At 56.5% G+C, this 16731-nt stretch overlaps 2 protein-coding genes across 2 annotated transcripts; both read left to right on the top strand.

Moving 5' to 3' along the window:
* The first annotated feature begins 899 nt into the window (after nucleotides 1-899).
* On the top strand, nucleotides 900-7525 carry TAF6L (TATA-box binding protein associated factor 6 like). Its single transcript, XM_084633063.1, has 10 exons — nucleotides 900-1086; nucleotides 1312-1398; nucleotides 1608-1758; nucleotides 2387-2437; nucleotides 3160-3254; nucleotides 3653-3727; nucleotides 3883-4103; nucleotides 4385-4517; nucleotides 4896-5024; nucleotides 5444-7525. The coding sequence occupies exons 1-10, from the start codon at nucleotides 940-942 to the stop codon at nucleotides 6224-6226; spliced, it is 1872 nt and encodes a 623-aa protein (XP_084489189.1). The 5' UTR covers nucleotides 900-939; the 3' UTR covers nucleotides 6227-7525.
* Nucleotides 7526-8709: 1184 nt separating this feature from the next.
* Nucleotides 8710-13971, top strand: TMEM179B (transmembrane protein 179B). Its single transcript, XM_084632892.1, has 5 exons — nucleotides 8710-8839; nucleotides 11327-11514; nucleotides 11605-11739; nucleotides 12018-12096; nucleotides 12679-13971. Exons 1-5 carry the CDS (start codon nucleotides 8744-8746, stop codon nucleotides 12835-12837), a joined length of 657 nt encoding a protein of 218 aa, XP_084489018.1. The 5' UTR covers nucleotides 8710-8743; the 3' UTR covers nucleotides 12838-13971.
* The last annotated feature ends 2760 nt before the right edge of the window (nucleotides 13972-16731 follow it).

The raw sequence follows: 16731 nt of genomic DNA, 5'->3' as shown, positions 1-16731 counted from the left end.
AGATTTGTGGCTTCTCTTCTCGGCCTCCCAAAAGACAAGCAAAGGAAGTGCAGAGCTGCCAGTATTCAGCCCCTCTGATATCACCCCACGTTTATTTAAGTGTGGAAATAGATGTAAGTCCTCAATTTAAGAAAGTACTTAATGCTTTCTGAAACCCATTCCTAGTCAGGTCAGCACTTCAGCACCTACTTTTTAAGCACATGCTTAAATCAATGTGCTTTATGCGTGTGCTGGAGTACCGCCCTGGACAAGAATACTTTCCTAAATTGGCAACTGAGGTGCAGATATGTGGGCAATGGGTCCATCTACAGCTGGGCGTTACTCTGGATTAACAGTGTGTGCCGGCACCCCTGCAGGGCAGCTAAACCTGCAGCAAGGCAGCACTACTCCGGCACGGGCGTGTCCATACACGAAGTTAACGTCACACGAGCCAAGCCCCTGGACCCACTCAAGTGTAACTAGGTCCGTGGAGTGACAGGGGACGCTCCCCATGCGCAGAGAAGCCCTAAAACCAGCCTGCCTGGTGCAAAGCGGGGAACAGCCCGGGACAGCAGCTTGACAGCTCCTGCAGCGGGAGCGTTCGCGCCTGCGCCCCGCTCCGCCGCTGAGGCAGGAGCCCGACTCGAACTCCTGCGGCTCCCGCTCCCCCGGGCCCAGAACTCTGAGCCCCGCCCTTTGCTGTCCCGGGAGCTCGACGCGCCCCGCCCCCTGGCGGCCTCAGGCCGTGTTCCCACGTGGGTTTGGATAGATTTGCACGGCGGCCAATAGGCGCTTGGGATTCCACTGCCCTACACCACCTGTTCATTGGCTGAGACGCGGCGGAGGCGGGGCTAGCTGCGCCGTGGAGTAAGGGTTTGAGGCTGCTCGAGCTGCAGCCGAGTGAACTCCGGTTTCCCCCCCCCCGAGTTCCTCTGCCCCAAAGTGCCCCCCCCCGCCGCCATGTCCGAGCGCGAGGAGCGGCGCTTCGTGGAGCTGCCGCGCGAGTCCGTGCGCCTGATGGCGGAGAGCGCGGGGCTGGAGCTGACGGACGAGGTGGCCGCGCTGCTGGCCGAGGACGTGTGTTACCGCCTGCGGGAGGCCGCCCAGGTGCGGGAGCCGGGCCCGGCGCTGGGGGCGGAGACTGCACCGGGCCTGGGGGGCCGGCCTGTGACCCCCTTCCCCGGGGAGGGATTGCCCCTAGGAGCGGTCTGAGCCCCTCGCCTCCCGTGGGCGGCTGTCCCTGAGGCTGGAGACTCGAGCCCCCCCACGCCGCACCCCCCGCCCTTGGGGCTGGTCCCACCGATTCCTCACTTTCCCTCTCCCCTCCTGCAGAACAGCTCCCAGTTCATGAAACACACCAAACGCCGGAAACTGACGGTGGAGGATTTCAACCGGGCCCTTCGCTGGAGCAACGTGGAGGTGAGCGAGCAGGAGAGGGGGCAGCGGGAGGCTGAGCCAGGAGCCCGCCTGTTGCTGCTGCTCTCTCCTGCCCACAGACCGGTGCTAGCAGGGTGGAGTTCAAAGAGCGCCCAGATCAGCCCTCTCCACTGGGCCACTGATGGTGGTGGCAGGCCTAGCTGTCCCCAAGATGGGCCTGGCGAGGGAGTGACCGTCTGGTGTCCTTGCAGGTGGTGTGCGGCTATGGCTCCCAGGACCCCCTTCCCTTCCGTGCTATAAAGGAAGGGGAACTCTACTTCCAGGAGGATCGTGAGATCAATCTGGTGGAGCTGGCCCTGGCCACCAACCTCCCCAAGGGCTGTGCAGAGACAGCAGTGAGAGGTGTGTGTCACCCTGCTGGGGGGGCAGGGTGTGTGTGGTTACTCCATCCTCCAGGGTTCTCCCTCCAGGCTCTCTCTCTCTCTAGGGCTTTGGGCAGCCTACTTCTGAATGTCCCAAATTACAGGGCTCCCAGCTCCTTCCCTGGGGAGCGTCCCATGGGCACATCCCGTCCCCCTGTCTGCAAACAGCAGGACACCCACCTAGCCCCTCTGCCTTGGGGACAGTTGTCTGTCCCCACCACATCTATCCCATAGCAGGGCGCAATGGAGGCCCCCAGGGAGGATAGTTCCCCGTCAGGATTGCTTACCAGTCTCCTTTAGTCATTGTTCAGCCAGGCAAGACACATGTTGCTTCCACTGTAAATTAGTTCCTCTGGCACTCAGATCCAAGCTGTTGAGCTAGTGGCTCTTCCCTGGACCTGCACCTAATGCGTAGCTTGGACCTGAGCACGATATCCCAAGTGGGGTCTCCTCAGAGCTAGTGAGGAGGGGGTTGATGCCCCATGCTCTGTGACTTGGGTACCTAGAACTCTCTCCCAGGCTGCCTCATGAGAAGGGGAGCATCCTGGCCCAGGGACAGTTGGAGGGATCAGCCAGGTTGTTTAACAGCATCTATACTTGCATTGTAGTTCATGTCTCTTATCTGGATGGGAAAGGAAATCTGGAACCACAGGGAGCTGGTAAGAACTTCTCAGTAACCCATTCCCTTGCCCTTATCTCCCTCTTTTATTGAAGCTGCACATACAGGCCCCAACCAGGATGGGGCCCCCCTGTGCAGGGTGCTGTACAGACAGTTGCTGCCCTGCAGAGCTAACAATGACCTCATCCTACTCCCTGTTAAGTTGTTCTCAAACTAAGCCCTGAGCCAGGAGGTTTTCTCTCCCCTCCCAAATCTTTACTAGCATTAACTACCCAATGCTCGCTTGTCCTAGTTATCCAGATACACATCCAGTCCCTCTAAATCTCACTTAATTCTTGGCCTCCGCACCATCCTGCGGTAGGGAGTCCCCCAGGCCAATCACACAGTGTGTGGAAAAGTATGTCCTTTTATCAGTTAGGAATTTTGCCACCTTTCAGTCGCTCCTGTCCCCTTGTCCTTGTGTGAGGAGATTGGGAGAACAGAAGCTCCCGATCTCCCTTCTCTGTTCCAGTCATTATCTATCAGCTTTTCTCCTGTCCCTTTTCTAAACAATCCCAATCTCTTCAGAGAGTTTTCCCCTGGTCATTCTCTGATGCCTGACCCCACCCCCATTCTGCCATCGCCTTTCTGAACAATGCCCCATGGCAGGTCTCTACACTGTACTGGGGCTCGGGCTGCTGCTGCCCTCCTAGGGATCCATGGTGCTTTGGAGGGGTCTCCACTGAATTCCCGTAACCTTTGCCTTCCTGGCTTTTCCTCCAGTGCCCAGTGCTGTCTCCACTCTCTCAGATGACCTGCTGAAGTACTACCAGCATGTGACCCGAGCTGTGCTTGGGGATGACCCACAGCTAATGAAGGTGGGTGCGGGGCTGGGGATCAGTGCCTTTATCTCAGACTGGCCTGAATGGGGGCGTGTTTCAAGGACTGTAGAGCCCCAGCCTCCACAGAAGCTACTTCTGCTCCAGGTTTGATGCAACCCAGTAGAGGAAGGTTCCCTGAAAGTTTTGGCACCAGTGGTCCAGCTGGAGAATTACCCACCAGCTCTGGATGGCTCGAGTGGCTCAGGAGGACATGCAGCAGGGATCGCTGGCCCTGTGGGGGGAGCCTGACTAAGGGAGAATGGCTACATGACAAACCGTGGTGCAACCCCTCTCCTCCCTGTTCCCCCCCACCCCCCAGACTGGGGCTCTCCATTCATTTCCTGGCTGGGGCACCCCTCTTCCTCTGACCCTTATCTGACACTCCCCTCCCCCAGGTTGCCCTCCAGGACCTGCAGACCAACTCGAAGATCGCAGCCCTGCTGCCCTACTTTGTCTACGTGGTCAGTGGGGTGAGTGGAGCAGGAGGCCCTTGAACATATGACCCACGTGAGAAACAGGGTGGGGTGGACAGGAGACCCTCCCAAGCGTGTGGCTCCCCTAGGGCAGCCCATGCCCTCCTTCTGGCAGCTACGAGCGTTTTGCTCTCTTCCTTCTCCTGGGCCAGGTGAAGTCCGTCAGCCATGACCTGGAGCAGCTGAACCGCCTGCTGCACATCGCCAAGAGCCTCATCCAGAATCCCTACCTGTGCCTAGGCTCCTATGTCAAGAGCCTGATCGCCAGCGTCATGTACTGCGTGCTGGAGCCACTTGCCGCATCCATCAACCCCCTCAATGACCACTGGACGCTCCGGGACTACGCTGCAATGCTCCTGAGCCATATCTTCTGGTGCGGCCTGGCGGGGAGGGGCTGAAAGGAATCACTGCCACCCCCACCACCCAGGCAGGGGAGTCACCAGCATGTCTGGTGTCAGTGGGAGTCTCCTTCAGAGTCCAGTGCTGCCCCTGCTCTCCCAGGCAGGGCACTGTGCCCCAAGGGTGTCTGGAGTTCCCTTCTTTTATGCCCACAGCTCTGACGAAGCACGATGGGGTAGGGGAGGGTCCTGGGGGGGATGCACGATGAGTCCCATCTCCAGGGATTTTCAGCCTCTGCTCGGTCTCCTCCCTCAGGACGCATGGCGACCTTGTCAGTGGCCTGTACCACCAGATCTTGCTGTCCCTCCAGAAGGTGCTGGCTGATCCGGTGCGCCCGCTTTGCTCTCATTATGGGGCCGTGGTGGGGCTGCATGCCCTGGGGTGGAAGGTAAGGGACAGCTCTCGATCACACATGATCTTTGGGCAGAGGGAGGCAAGCAGACGATGGTGGTACCCGGGCCAAACACCCTGTTTCCCTGGGAGGTAGGTCTGAGAATTGAAGCAGTGATGCTATCCCAGGCTGGTGGCTACGCTGGGTCCCTCTATGTTGTGGGGGCATCAGAGGAAGTGGTGACCTGCTGCAGGGGCTGGTAACCGCTGCACAGTGCCCCACTCCCATCTCTTTTTGTGCACACACAAGGCAGAGGACCCTGGCTCAGCTCCTCTGGCCGGTACTTTAGCTTCTCATGCAGTGACTGTGCTGTTGGTTCTTGAGCCCAGTCAGTAAATGGCCATTTTTGGGATGGAACTTTGCTCTCTCCTCCAGGCTGTGGAGCGAGTCCTCTACCCCCATCTCTCCACCTACTGGGCGAACCTGCAGGCTGTGCTCGACGACTACTCTGTCTCTAATGCTCAGGTGAAGGCCGATGGGCACAAGGTGTACGGTGCCATTCTGGTGAGTCTAACCCCACCCATCCAGAGGAGAGGGCTGGGCTAGGGCTCTGCCTGTACGGCCAACACACTCACTGCAGTTCCAGGCAGTCCAGAAGCCCCTGCTCTCAGGGAAGGGAAGGCACTGAGCTCCCATCTCCCAGTAGCAGAGCATCTGGCCTGTCAGACTAGATACAGGGCCCCTGCCAGAAAAGGGATGGGGGTGACTTGACTTCTCCTTGGGTAGGGTGAAGGGGGTTTTCCATTGCCCCTTATATCAGGGATGGGGATGGGCAGAGAGGGCTTTGTGAGCAGCAGCCTCACGCAGAGGCCCAGCTGAGCCAGGGATCCGCCAGTCTGCTGCTGTGTGCGGCTGGGTTTGTAGCTGGGGTTAAGGAGCGGAGAGACCAGGGCTTCTAACCAGAGCAGCTCTTCCTTTGCCAGGTGGCGGTAGAACGCCTGCTGAAGATGAAGGCGCAGTCAGTGTCAGCCCAGGGGGACAGGCCACGTAGGGATAGGTGCCGGCGGGAGAGCTCTCCCTGGCTCAGCCCCCTGCAAGATCCCCAAGTGGAGTTCAGCTTTGGCATCACCAGCCACCTGCTGCAGCTTGGCAGTGGGGGCCCCCAGCTGGGTACTGGCATCTCTGCTGACCTTCCCACTGTCTCCCTGCACGAGACCTACCGGGAGCTCTATGACTTCTTTGGAGACAGCCTGGCCACCCGCTTTGGCACGGGCTCGGGGCTGCAGTCAGCCGAGCCGACACCTCCTGGCCCCAAGGTCTTGGACACGAAGAAAGAGCAGCCAGCCTTTGGCACAGGGGACGTGGTGCGCAAGATGCCCCAGCTGACAGCCAATGCCACAGTGAGCCCCCGGGAGGAGGAGAGCCCCCGGGCAGACTACCCACCAGGCAGGCCGGCCCTGCATCGCTCAGCCAGTGTGCCCCGCTCTCGTAGCACATCACGCCAGCAGGGCCTCCGCCCCGGGGTCCGTGACGTTTTCCAGAAGTGCCGCTTCTCCCCACAGGGGCCACCCCACTTCAGCTTTGTGATTGCTGGTCGGCAGGTGGGCCGGCGGTGCCAGGGCCGACTGTTCCAGACCTGCTTCCCCCAGCATCATGGCCCTAGCCACATTTCCCGCTATGCCCAGAAGCTGCCCATGATTGGCAGGACCAGCAAGCCTGTGAAGAAGTGGGCCCACTCAGAGTACTCCCTCTACCTGCCTCTCTGAGGAGTGACCTCTCCCCTCCAGGACTTCAGCTCATGGCCAAACCTAGTGTGGGCCCTTCATCCCTCCCCTGTACTACTGAGGATCCCTTGTTGGATGAAGTCAGGGGCCTCCACGCAAGCCAAACTCCTCAGGAGAGGAATTTCTCTTCCAGGGTGGAGGGGGCCTACCTAGCACTCTCTGGACTTTGCAGGGGGTGCTGAAGACACATTCTGCACTCAACAGTGCCTCCCACATGCCCAGACTGTGGGTCAGGCTGAGCCTGTTACCTCTGCACCGATGAACTGTGCACTCCTCCAAGAGCCATCCAGGGTTTTCTGCTGTATGATGGCTGAGGCTTTGCTGTGGAGGTGATGGGAGAGTATGTGTGGGAGAGGGGAAGTGATTGCAGGGCTTAGGGCCTCTGTGTGATCTAGGTACAGCACACAGCAGCAGACTCCATAGTCTAACTAAAGCATCTTAGCTCCCTGGCCCCAAGCCATGTCCTCCCCTGAGGGATGAGTGCCCCTACCCTCAGCACTCCCCTTGGAGTTGGGGTTTCCTGACAGCGTGCAGCATTTCTCCAACTCCCCAACCCTTGTACTGACACCTGGTTGTTTAATAAAGACACTGCTGCTGTTGGGGACAGAGGATTTGCTTGCTGACCTCTCCCTTGTTGCATGGGGTTGGATAGCTATAGCACCTCCTGTCTTGCCCCTGCTCGAGGCTGCCCCTTAGAAGCTCCTCTGGAATGTGGGCCAGTGCTTACTGCAGGCAGCTAAGGGAAAACTAACAGCTAGGGCGCTCTGGCTCTCAGAGCTGAGGGACCTGCTTCTGTCTTCCTAACCCACCACCATAAACTAGGGGCCCTACCCTCACCCATCCCCCTGCCTGCCATGTCTGTCTCCTCTCAAACATTGAATCAAAGCCTGGCAAGAGGAGCTGAGCCTGTCTATAAAGTGGGGCCCGCAACATTTTCTGAGGGTGGCTTTAAACAGCAGGACTTGACTGCTCTTTGAGCATGTGAAAGATTCCAGGGCTGTTGTAACTGTGTTTATTTTGGCGTGAAAGGGGGTTCAACCATGTATCACCACATCTCAGTTGCATTTCAGTAGCACTATATGGCCAATCTTTGGGAACGATGCAGAGTTGCACAGGCTCAGGGCTGGGCTGTGGCCTCTTCAACACTCACTGTAACGTGTCAAGGATGTGATTGTGTCTTCCTGTGATGCTTCACAGGCACAGCTCCCAGCAGCGAGTACAAATCCTCCGAGAGTGGGAGATGGGACCAGAGCAAAAATAAACCCTCTCTGTTATCTTCCACCCCAGTACTCCAGGGCTCATTTCTCTCCAAAGGAGGAACTGGAAAGTGCTCACGTGGGAAGGTGATGGGCAGCAATATGAAACCAATAGAAAACAAGTCATTTGTTCAAGATTAGCTATTAGTTCATCTTCCAAGAGAGGGTACTGGCTCAGAAAGCACCAGTTGATAACACAACTGCTAATAGAGGCTTGGGTCTGGAAAAGGCCCAATCCCCCAGCACTTACAGTGAAGTTGGTGGAAATCAATGGACGAAGCACCTTTGCAGCTGGAACTCTGTGTGTACAGCCAATGCTAGGAATTTGACCAAACACAAATGGATCTTTTACAACTGAGAAATATCAGGGGATCAGCGTAAGGGAAGCTGAGCCACCCCAGGCTTGTGGCATGTGAACTAAAGACCAGAACAAACCTTACCACTCCATGCTCCTCTGACCCTGCCATCTCTATCTCACACATTGCTGCATACCTACCGATAGATTGCTAGAAAACAATCCAAACCCTTCACACGTTTCTGCTAGCGAGAGGATGAGAACAAATGTCCGTCATGGTGCTTAATGCACTGATGGGGGGGCACTCAGGTACTGTGGTAATGAGTGCAGGACAAGGATTGCTAGTGAAGATGGCAACCGATTCCTACCCAAGGGGATGTATTGGAGCACTTGGTTATGATTTACAGAGGAAGAATAATTGCGGGGGAGCCTTTCCAGAGGCTCTCACACGGAATGGTTTACATGTGGGCAGCATGTGCTTGGGATTAGGCCTCTTGAGCTGATCTAGGATGCCTGCTGCCCAGAGGCCGGAGCCCCTTGTGCTTGGCAGGGGCAGGTGTGGAAATCAGTGGTGCTCCAAGCCCTCCAGCTGCGTGGTAAGGCCTGAGGCTGTGGGTAACCCGTTCTAGGTTGCCTGTGCTGTACAGCGCCTGGCGCAATGTGGGGTGACAGGCTCCATGCTGTGCACACCAGAGGGGTGGAGTTGTGTGTTAGCCCAGCACACAGCGGCGGGGGCAGGTGTTGCTGGGAGCAGGGGTCTCTCTCGCGGTACTAACTAGGGGCGGGTGAAGGGACAGGCTCATTTCAGCACAGAAATGGAGGGGGGGGGACACAACACGTGAGCGGGCCTCCAGCAGGCGTCCCGCTGGAGCCTCCCCAGGCTGCCGGGGGCGGATCTCCCAGGGGGCGGGGATTGGGACTTCGGGCCCTGGACTGGCCGAGGGGAACATGGCGGTGTCCGCGCTGCAGCTGGGGGAACTGGCCCTGTATGGAGCTGCCTTCCTCTGCGGGGTCGTCTGCGCCTCGGCCCTGACTGTCACCCAGGTACCTGCCCGGGGGGGGCCCGGTCTGTCCGGGAAGGGGCGCGCGCGCGAGGGGGAAGCAGGGGCTGGGTGAAAGCTCCCCCGGTGGAAAAAGGCAAGGGAAACACCCGGCCCCAGTGTGCACCCTGGCCATGGCTGTGGTGTCTCCGTGTCCACAAGCCGTAGCAGCGCCCCCCACTAGTCTCACTGCCCCCAAAACACCCGCAATCTGCAGCATCCCCAGCCATTACACCCAGCGGCTTCTCTCCTGCCGCCCCTGCACCTTGGTTCTATCCCACCACCTCGGTTCTATCCCACCACCTCCACCGCTTTAAACTGTCCATCCCTGGACAGCCAGTGGCCACTAACTAGCTGCACGGGGTGCCGAGCGGGGCAGGGGGTAATTAAAAAGGCCCTGGGAAGACTCATCACTACCTGCCAGGTGGTGCGGGAAGCGTTTGCCTGTCATGTGAGCTGCACAGCCCTGGAGCTAATGTGAGTCAGCTGAGGCCCCTGAAGAGGCAGGAAAGCTCCAGCAGTTAGTTTCCTTCCTGCCCCGCCTACGTACACACACCCCTCCCTGTGCACAGACAGGCCCCACCTTCCCATCTGGGGCACTGGGTCCTGTGTCTCCCAGGACATAGACACTGGTTTCCCACTGCTGTTCTTCTCCCTCCTGTTCAGCCCCAGAGAGGCCATTACTGTATTTTCCATTTGGCTGCACCTATCCGGCTCCACATCCACACAGGAAGTCATCAGTCCTGGCCCTAAGAGCTTCGAAGGCAAGTGACAGAGCCAAGCTGTGAGGCTCTCAGGCCTGGTCTCCACGGAGGATCGGAGCAAATTCTCCCCCGGCAGCGCTCAGGGGCTTGGGAGGAGCTAGCCAGACTGGGTACTGCCAATTGAACCTAGACCTGCTTCAGGCAGGGTTAAAGAACTTGATGGTAAAATGCCCCAGCTCTCTGCTCCCAGCATGGCTACTGCAGAGAGGAAGGGCAGGCAGATGGCCCAGCTAGCGCGAGACTTGGTCACACACCTTGCTCCGCCACCAGCCTCCTATGTGACCTGTGAGTTACTTATGTCTCCTCCAACGGCTCCGTAGTGTGTCCCCGAGTTGGAATGGGCAGAGGGAGGAAGTGCCGAGACAGAAGTGCCTCTGCAAAACTGTAGCAAACTGAGACAAAGTAGGACTATTTTGTAATATTTCTATGAGTCCTGTCTGCCTCAGTTTCTCCAGTGTGCTGCACTGTTCCCCAGTGGGGATAGAAAGGGAACGTTTGCTCTCAGCTCAGGCTAGGAGATGTGGGTGTTGGCTAGCTGCCTGGGGCTTGGGCCCCCATATCAATAGAGCATTTGAGAAGACAATGGCAAATCCAATCACCTGGACATTGGTGCCTAGCAACCAAAGACCTCAAGGGACAGGGATTTCCACACCTCCGGCGGCAGGGAGGCAGAGCAACCTTCCCCAGAAGGAGAATAAGGGAGCGGGAAGGTGTGAAGACTGGAAGATAAGAGTGGGCTGCTGGAAGGAGTCAGGAGCCTGACCAAGGAGATCAAATGCAGTGACAGACAGCTTGCACCAAGGGGTTGACTCCAGCTTGGCTGGGCTCTGGACTAACCCGAATGGACTGTGCTCTAACCTTCAGGTCTCTGTGCTACCCAAAGGGCTTCCTATGCTGTGTGTCAGTGAACGAATAAACCTGACTGTTGTGATGCTGTTTGGTGTCACTACAGATGCTTGGCAAGGTGCACTAATCCCTGAGGAGTGGACAGGTCTATATCAGGGACTCACTCAACAGAGCTTATGGTGTGAAGCTGGAGGCCCAGAGGTCCAGTCAAAGGAGGAGGTGAAGCTGCATGGCTTATCCTGGAGGAAGGGAGACCCTTAGGGGGTCTGACACACTGAAGGGGCTCCTCCTAGAGACTTCCAAAGCAGGGGGCTTAGCATGATCCTGTGGCTCAGTGACAGGCTAAAAACCACTTTCACACAGGGGTCTGGGAAGGACAGACAAGTTCTCCCACAATACACCACAAACCAGTTTCTAGAGCAGCTTCAGGTGCTAAGGGCCTTGGGACACACCCCAGAAATCCTAGCGCAAAACACACACAGCTGCAGCGCCAGCATGGAAATAGGCTGTGTATGGCACGTGTGGGGCTGGGCAAATGTGTGACTGCAGGTGTGCCAGCCAGATGACAGATACACCATATGCCTTGGGTTTCTGGCCCAGATCCTCAAAAGTATTTAAGCAACTCCCTTCCCATGGGAGTGAGGTGCCTAAATACCTTTGGAGAGCTGGGCCTCAGATCCCCAAGGGGCATACAGGCATCTTAAAGACAGATGCTGGTGGAGTCCCGCCCTCTTCCCCCCTGCCAATCTTGGTCAGGGACTAGGCACGGCCTCAATGCCTTGCTATAAAACAATGGAGATGCTGCCGAATGGAAGTGTCCATGTCCCCTGTGCTGTGGAATCTCCCCCCCATGAAGGCTGTCTCTGTTTTCTTGTTCCCAGGGGGAGTTTGGTGGCCAGTGTATCCTCTATGGGTCCGTAGACAAGAATATTTCGGCCCTCGCTCTGTCTCACTTCAGTAACATCTCCCTCTGTTACTTCGTCGCCGCCATCTCCATCCTCATCGCTGTGTACTGCTTCGCAGTGCTGCTTTATGGCATCTACAGCTGCTGCATGGACGAGAGGCGGTGGTGAGCAGAGGGCACATATGGGGGTGGGGAGTTAGAGCCAGTCAGTCCCACCGCCTGGTCCCACTGATCTCTTCCCCCATCCCATTCCAGGGATCACACCTGGCTCACTGTGAACCTGGCAGTCTCTGCTGTGATCCTCTTCTTCCTGCTGGTCTCGGCCTGCATCCTCCGGGTTGGGATGGACACTCTGTGCTCATCCATCCTCCAAACCAAACTTGTGAAAAGGTAGGTGGGCTTCTCTCTCTCAGGGGAGGACCTCACTCCCAATGTCCAGAGGGACTCCCTGACCCAGCAGGATCGCATCATAGAATATCAGGGTTGGAAGGGACCTCAGGAGGTCATCTAGTCCAACCCCCTGCTCAATACTTTCCCAGCAGCCACAGGCTCTGACTTGGTGCAAAGGTCCAGCACAGAGGGGCGGGGGGGGATCGATTCCTGTGGGATTTCTCCTCCTCTAGTTCTCCAGCTAATCTGTGCTCTGTCCTCTCTGAACTCCACTCTAGCTGCCAAGAGGCCCAGCATGTAAAGTGGTCCCCACAGTATAATGCAGTGAGGTTCTACGACAATCTCTACAGTGCTGAGGTGAGAATTAACTCTGGGGCGGGGGGTGGCAGCTGATGGGGGCGGGGGGAACAGCAGAACTCCTGCCCCCAAGATTTTCAAGGAGGGCTGTGTAAATGTGGAAGCACAGCAGCACCAACTCAGCTTGAGCGGCTTGTGAGAGCCATTATTCTCAAGCCCCTGGTTTGGGCCCCGTCCCATTAGAGGAGATCATGGGGGCAGGGAAGAAGGTGGGCTGCATCCAATTAACAGCCAGTCCCTTTACAATTAGTGTGAGGAAATTCCGCTTGCTGCAGTGCAGTCAGCCTGGGGGACTCCAGGCAGCCGGGTTTAGTATCTTGGCAGCCCCTGGTGTTTGTAGTCGAACACCCTCGTGCTTTGGGGAAGGAGGGAATCCCACCCCACGTGGGCCAGGAGTGGTACAGCCAGGTGTTTGCTGATGAAGGAGCAGGCAGGACAGACAGCTGGACAAGCCAATGGTCTGTCCACCTCTTCCTGGGGCGGGGGCTTTGGAGGAAGAGTCTGAGGGAGACAGCAGGGAGGGCGATACACAGCCGTGCTTCACCAACCCCCTGCTGCATGCGATTCTCCCCACTCCGACAGGCGGCCGCCTGGGTGAATTTCTTCTTCTGGTGTCTGCTGCTGGTCCTCTTGCTCGTGCAGCGCAGGCAGGAAGCCCCGTTCCAGCTCCTGCAGCGCAACGACCCCGAGTGGAGCTCCGAGACAGACGCCATCTTTGGTGCCCGGCCACAGAGGCCGTGAGGAGACCGGGAGGGACAAGCAGCCTCAGTTTGGGCAAGGGGGGAGTGTGTGTGTGTGTGTGTGTGTGTGTGTGAGAGAGAGAGGAGCATACGAGGGGGGAAGAGAAGAGGGCTGGAAGCGTTTCCCACCCCCCACCCCCAGTGCCTTTCCTCTGGCTTCAAGGGTGCTCTGCTTGTCGTCCTTTGGCCGTTCTGGTTCTTGATAGTGAAGGAAGCCAATGATCCTGGCTGTCTGTCGTGATCCCACTCACAGTCCCAACCTCCACTACATGTCTCCTCCCACCTCCACCCCTACAGAGGGCGTGGGCCAGGGCTAGGGTTCACCTCGCACACAGGCACCCTATGGGGGGGCGGGGGGTTCTGGATATGAGAGGATCTCAGCACAGACATGAGCTGTGCAGTGCTCCTTGATGTCCCCACCGGAACCCACTGTCGACACTGCAGCTTTCATAATCCTTGGATCTGGGGGACACCGGCAGCCACATCCAATCCCCACTCCCCCGAAGCTCTCTGATGTCATTGTGATGGGCTTTATGTAAGACCATGCAGTGCATCTGCCTTAGATACCAGAGATACTGGGAGTGCATGAGCCCATCCCAGCTGGGCATGTGTAATCACAGAACTAGGTCAGTGGAGGCAGAGCATTTCTTCTTGGGGAGTGGGGAAAGGAGGGCTTGGAGCGGGCCCCTGCCTGGATGGGAGAGAGAAGCCCCAGCAGCGCCACCGTGACACTAGTTACAGGATGTGGGGCCAGGGGAAGCCCCTGAAACCCAAGCGCCAGGGGAAGCCCTTGAAACACAAGCGCCAACGGGTGGGTGTCTGATTGTCCAAAGCTGGTTGCCATACCCTCTCAGCGAGAGGGCACCTCATTTCAGGAGCCAAAGAGAAAATGCCAGCTGCCTAAGTGCAGCAATCCTGCTGGGCCATCAAGTGCCTTTCACAGGGTGTATGAAGACCAGAGCAAGAGGGAAGGGCCCATTCATGCCTAAATGCCTCTGCAGACCCCCTCCTGCTCAGGGGTCGGGATCTCCTCCCACTAAACCTTGCACCATTATGGTATGTGGAACTGGGCCCGTTTCTTGTGCCTTTTCATTTTGTACTAAACCTTGTTATTAAAAGGATGATTTTCACCAGATCAGCTTGTGCAGAGGCCATTTCGTCTTCCCGGAACGCTCCCCCTCCCTCCCCACCCCTCCTGCCTCAGGGAATAGCAAGTGGGGGGCTAGACCCTCTCCCTCATTTTAAATACTAAGAAGCCCTTCCATTGCAGGCTCTGATTTCCTCAAGCTTCACCCCGAAAGTAGGGCTAAGCCAAGCCTGCATGTGGCTGGGAGATGCTGTGCTAGGACACATTGGAAAGGGTTCAGGAAAGAGCCACCAGAATCATGTGAGGTCTGGAAAACCTGCCATACAGTAAGAGACCAGAGAAGCTCAAGCCGTGTAGCTTAATGAACAGAAGGTTAAGAGTTGACTGTAAAGTCACCGTCTATAAGTATCTACATGGCAAGAGGATTTCTGATGGGAGAGGGCTCTTTGCTCTCACAGACAAAGGCAGAACGAGATCCAATGGTTGGAAGCTACAGCTGGAGAAATTCAGGCTGGAAAAAGTGCAGATTTTTTAGGGGGTAATTAGCCGTCAGAACAACTGACCTAGGAATTCGATGGATCCACCATCACCTGGAGTGTTTACATCGCATCTGGGTGTCTCTCTCTACAATTTGTGCTCTAGCCCAGCCAGAAGTGATGGGCCAGATGTAAAAAACCACTGGTGAAATGCTCTGGCCCATGTTACGCAGGAGATCAGACTGTATGAGCAGAATGGTCAATTCTGGCCTTGGAATCTCTGAATTCCTGTCAAATGTCCACACGGTGCACAAATCAGCCACAGATCTGCAGCTCCTGACAAGCTATGGCTGGCTCTGGCTGAACTGTGGCTCTGTTAGAGGCATCCCAGTTACCAGCTCTTGGCTGAATTCAGATGACTGCAAGTGGAGGATGGGGAGGAATTAATAAAAGACTCTTTCTTGAAACCAACTGTCCCGTGGAGGAGTCAAGAATGGCAGGGACCAGAGAAAAGTCCCCTGGGCTGCTGGGACTGATAGCTGCCTTACCCACATGTGCTGCGAACATGGAGGTGCAGAACCTGGGAGAGGACCTTTGTTCTTGTTGATCACGGGGATGTTTTGGCAGGTTATAAATTGGGCCTTTTCTCATAGACCTGAGTGGTGAGGAGAAACTTCCCCTGTGAACAGCTTATTCCACAATTGCCCATGCTAAGGCTTCTTGCACCTTCCTGTCAAACAGCTGGTACTGGCCACGGTTGGAGACAGGGAAAGTGGAATTCAGGGACTGATGGTCTGATGGCAGAACGAAACCTTTTTACCATTTTTGGGTAAAGTCAAAATAGCAGCATGGAGGACGGAGACTTGGGAGCCCCCTCCAGGAACCCTCTCTAAAGAATCCAGAGGATGAACTGGTTTCCCTTTCCACCTCACCTCTGTGGCACTCGAAAGCTTGTTTCTCTCACCAATGGAAGTTGAGCCAATAAAAGATGATGTCTCACCCACCTTGTCTGTCTCATATTCTGGGACCAAGACCGCTACAACAACACTGCAAACAACAATGCAGCATTTTATTTTTTGTTGCCCTGCCCCTCCCACAAGAGAAAAAAGACACAGCTCTTTGGAGCATGGGCTCCCTCTCAATGTGTATCTATGCCATGGTTGGCACAATGGCTCTGTAACCTCAATGGGTGTCCCTGGTGTTACTGTGCTGTAAGTAATAGCCACACTCCAACCCCTAATGCTGCTCTTCTACCTCTTTCCTGCCCCAGGCTTGCAGATCTGGAAGCCCTGGTGCTGCAGAGCTCCTTCCCCTCCTGCTGTGCTGCCTGCCCACCCTGAGTCAGGCCATGTCGACACTTACAAGCTTACAGCCGCACAGCTGTACCGATACACCTGCGCCACCGTCCGAGTGCTCGCGTAGCCGCGTTCTGCCGATGGGAGAGAGCTCTCCCGTCGACTCAACGAGCAGCAGTAGCCATGTCGAGTGCGTCTCCCGCTGACAGCGCTGTGCACATGAGCACTTATGCCGGCAAAATGTATGTTTTTTTTCACACCCCTGAGCAACAAAAGTTTTGCCGACAGAAGTGCAAGTGGAGACAGGGCCACGGGGTGCGATGGGGGTGTCCAGATGTAGAAATCTAAAATTAACATATACGCTTAGACCAACGCTGGTCTTTGTCAGCCGCCACAAGTGTGAAAATACTTCCCTCCGAGCTAGTGGCCAGGAGCAGCTAATGGGAGTTTTGCGAGGGAGTTCTCCAGAGGACGCAGGAGCGACTACGTGACCTTCGGGTAAGTGTGTTTGTGTTTGTGGTGTGTTCCCTGCTTGACTAATGTATATAGTCTGTGGTCTGTTTGTTTGGGGCATCCGTGTGCTGACCTGAGTCTAGTGGCCTGCTAGGCAAGGCTGAGAGCTTCTTAATGAGGCTTTGATCCCTTAACCCCTTTAGCATCTATCAACTCTTAACTAGGGGGCGGGGCTACTCAGGGAGAACAGGGTTTAAAAATACTGCTCCTAACCGACCGGAGGAGCTAGTGGACAGGAGCAGCTAACAGGAGTTTTGTGAAGGAGTTCTCCAGGTGACAGAGGAGTGACTATGTGACCCTTGGGATGAGTTTGTTGTCTGTCGTGTGTGTGTGGAGGGTGCTTGCTGCTTGACTGACATACATAGCTGTGACAGGATCCCCAGGGTGCAACCTGGGACTGTGGGAGCACTATGCCCCCTTTTCTAACTAGCCTGGGTTGTCTCTCACAATGCCTTACTGGTGGCAAGCAGCAAACCCCTCCAGGTGCTGTTACTACTCAGTACAACCGCATGTGGAGCCCCGCA

This window comes from Lepidochelys olivacea (genome assembly GCF_965140295.1).
Source record: "Lepidochelys olivacea isolate rLepOli2 genome assembly, chromosome: 7".
NCBI classification, from domain to species: Eukaryota; Metazoa; Chordata; order Testudines; family Cheloniidae; genus Lepidochelys; species Lepidochelys olivacea.
The sequence above is the reverse complement of the archived record's forward strand: the minus strand, read 5'-3'. Positions and strand labels throughout refer to the sequence as shown.

Excerpts from the sequence above, each read along its gene's own strand:
- TAF6L (XM_084633063.1), top strand. The coding sequence starts at position 940 with ATGTCCGAGCGCGAGGAGCGGCGCTTCGTGGAGCTGCCGCGCGAGTCC. Across the intron at positions 1,087-1,311 it reads GCCTGCGGGAGGCCGCCCAG|AACAGCTCCCAGTTCATGAA; the intron begins GTGCGGGAGCCG and ends CCCCTCCTGCAG. Across the intron at positions 1,399-1,607 it reads TTCGCTGGAGCAACGTGGAG|GTGGTGTGCGGCTATGGCTC; the intron begins GTGAGCGAGCAG and ends GTGTCCTTGCAG.
- TMEM179B (XM_084632892.1), top strand. The coding sequence starts at position 8,744 with ATGGCGGTGTCCGCGCTGCAGCTGGGGGAACTGGCCCTGTATGGAGCT. Across the intron at positions 11,740-12,017 it reads CAAACCAAACTTGTGAAAAG|CTGCCAAGAGGCCCAGCATG; the intron begins GTAGGTGGGCTT and ends ACTCCACTCTAG. Across the intron at positions 12,097-12,678 it reads ACAATCTCTACAGTGCTGAG|GCGGCCGCCTGGGTGAATTT; the intron begins GTGAGAATTAAC and ends CCACTCCGACAG.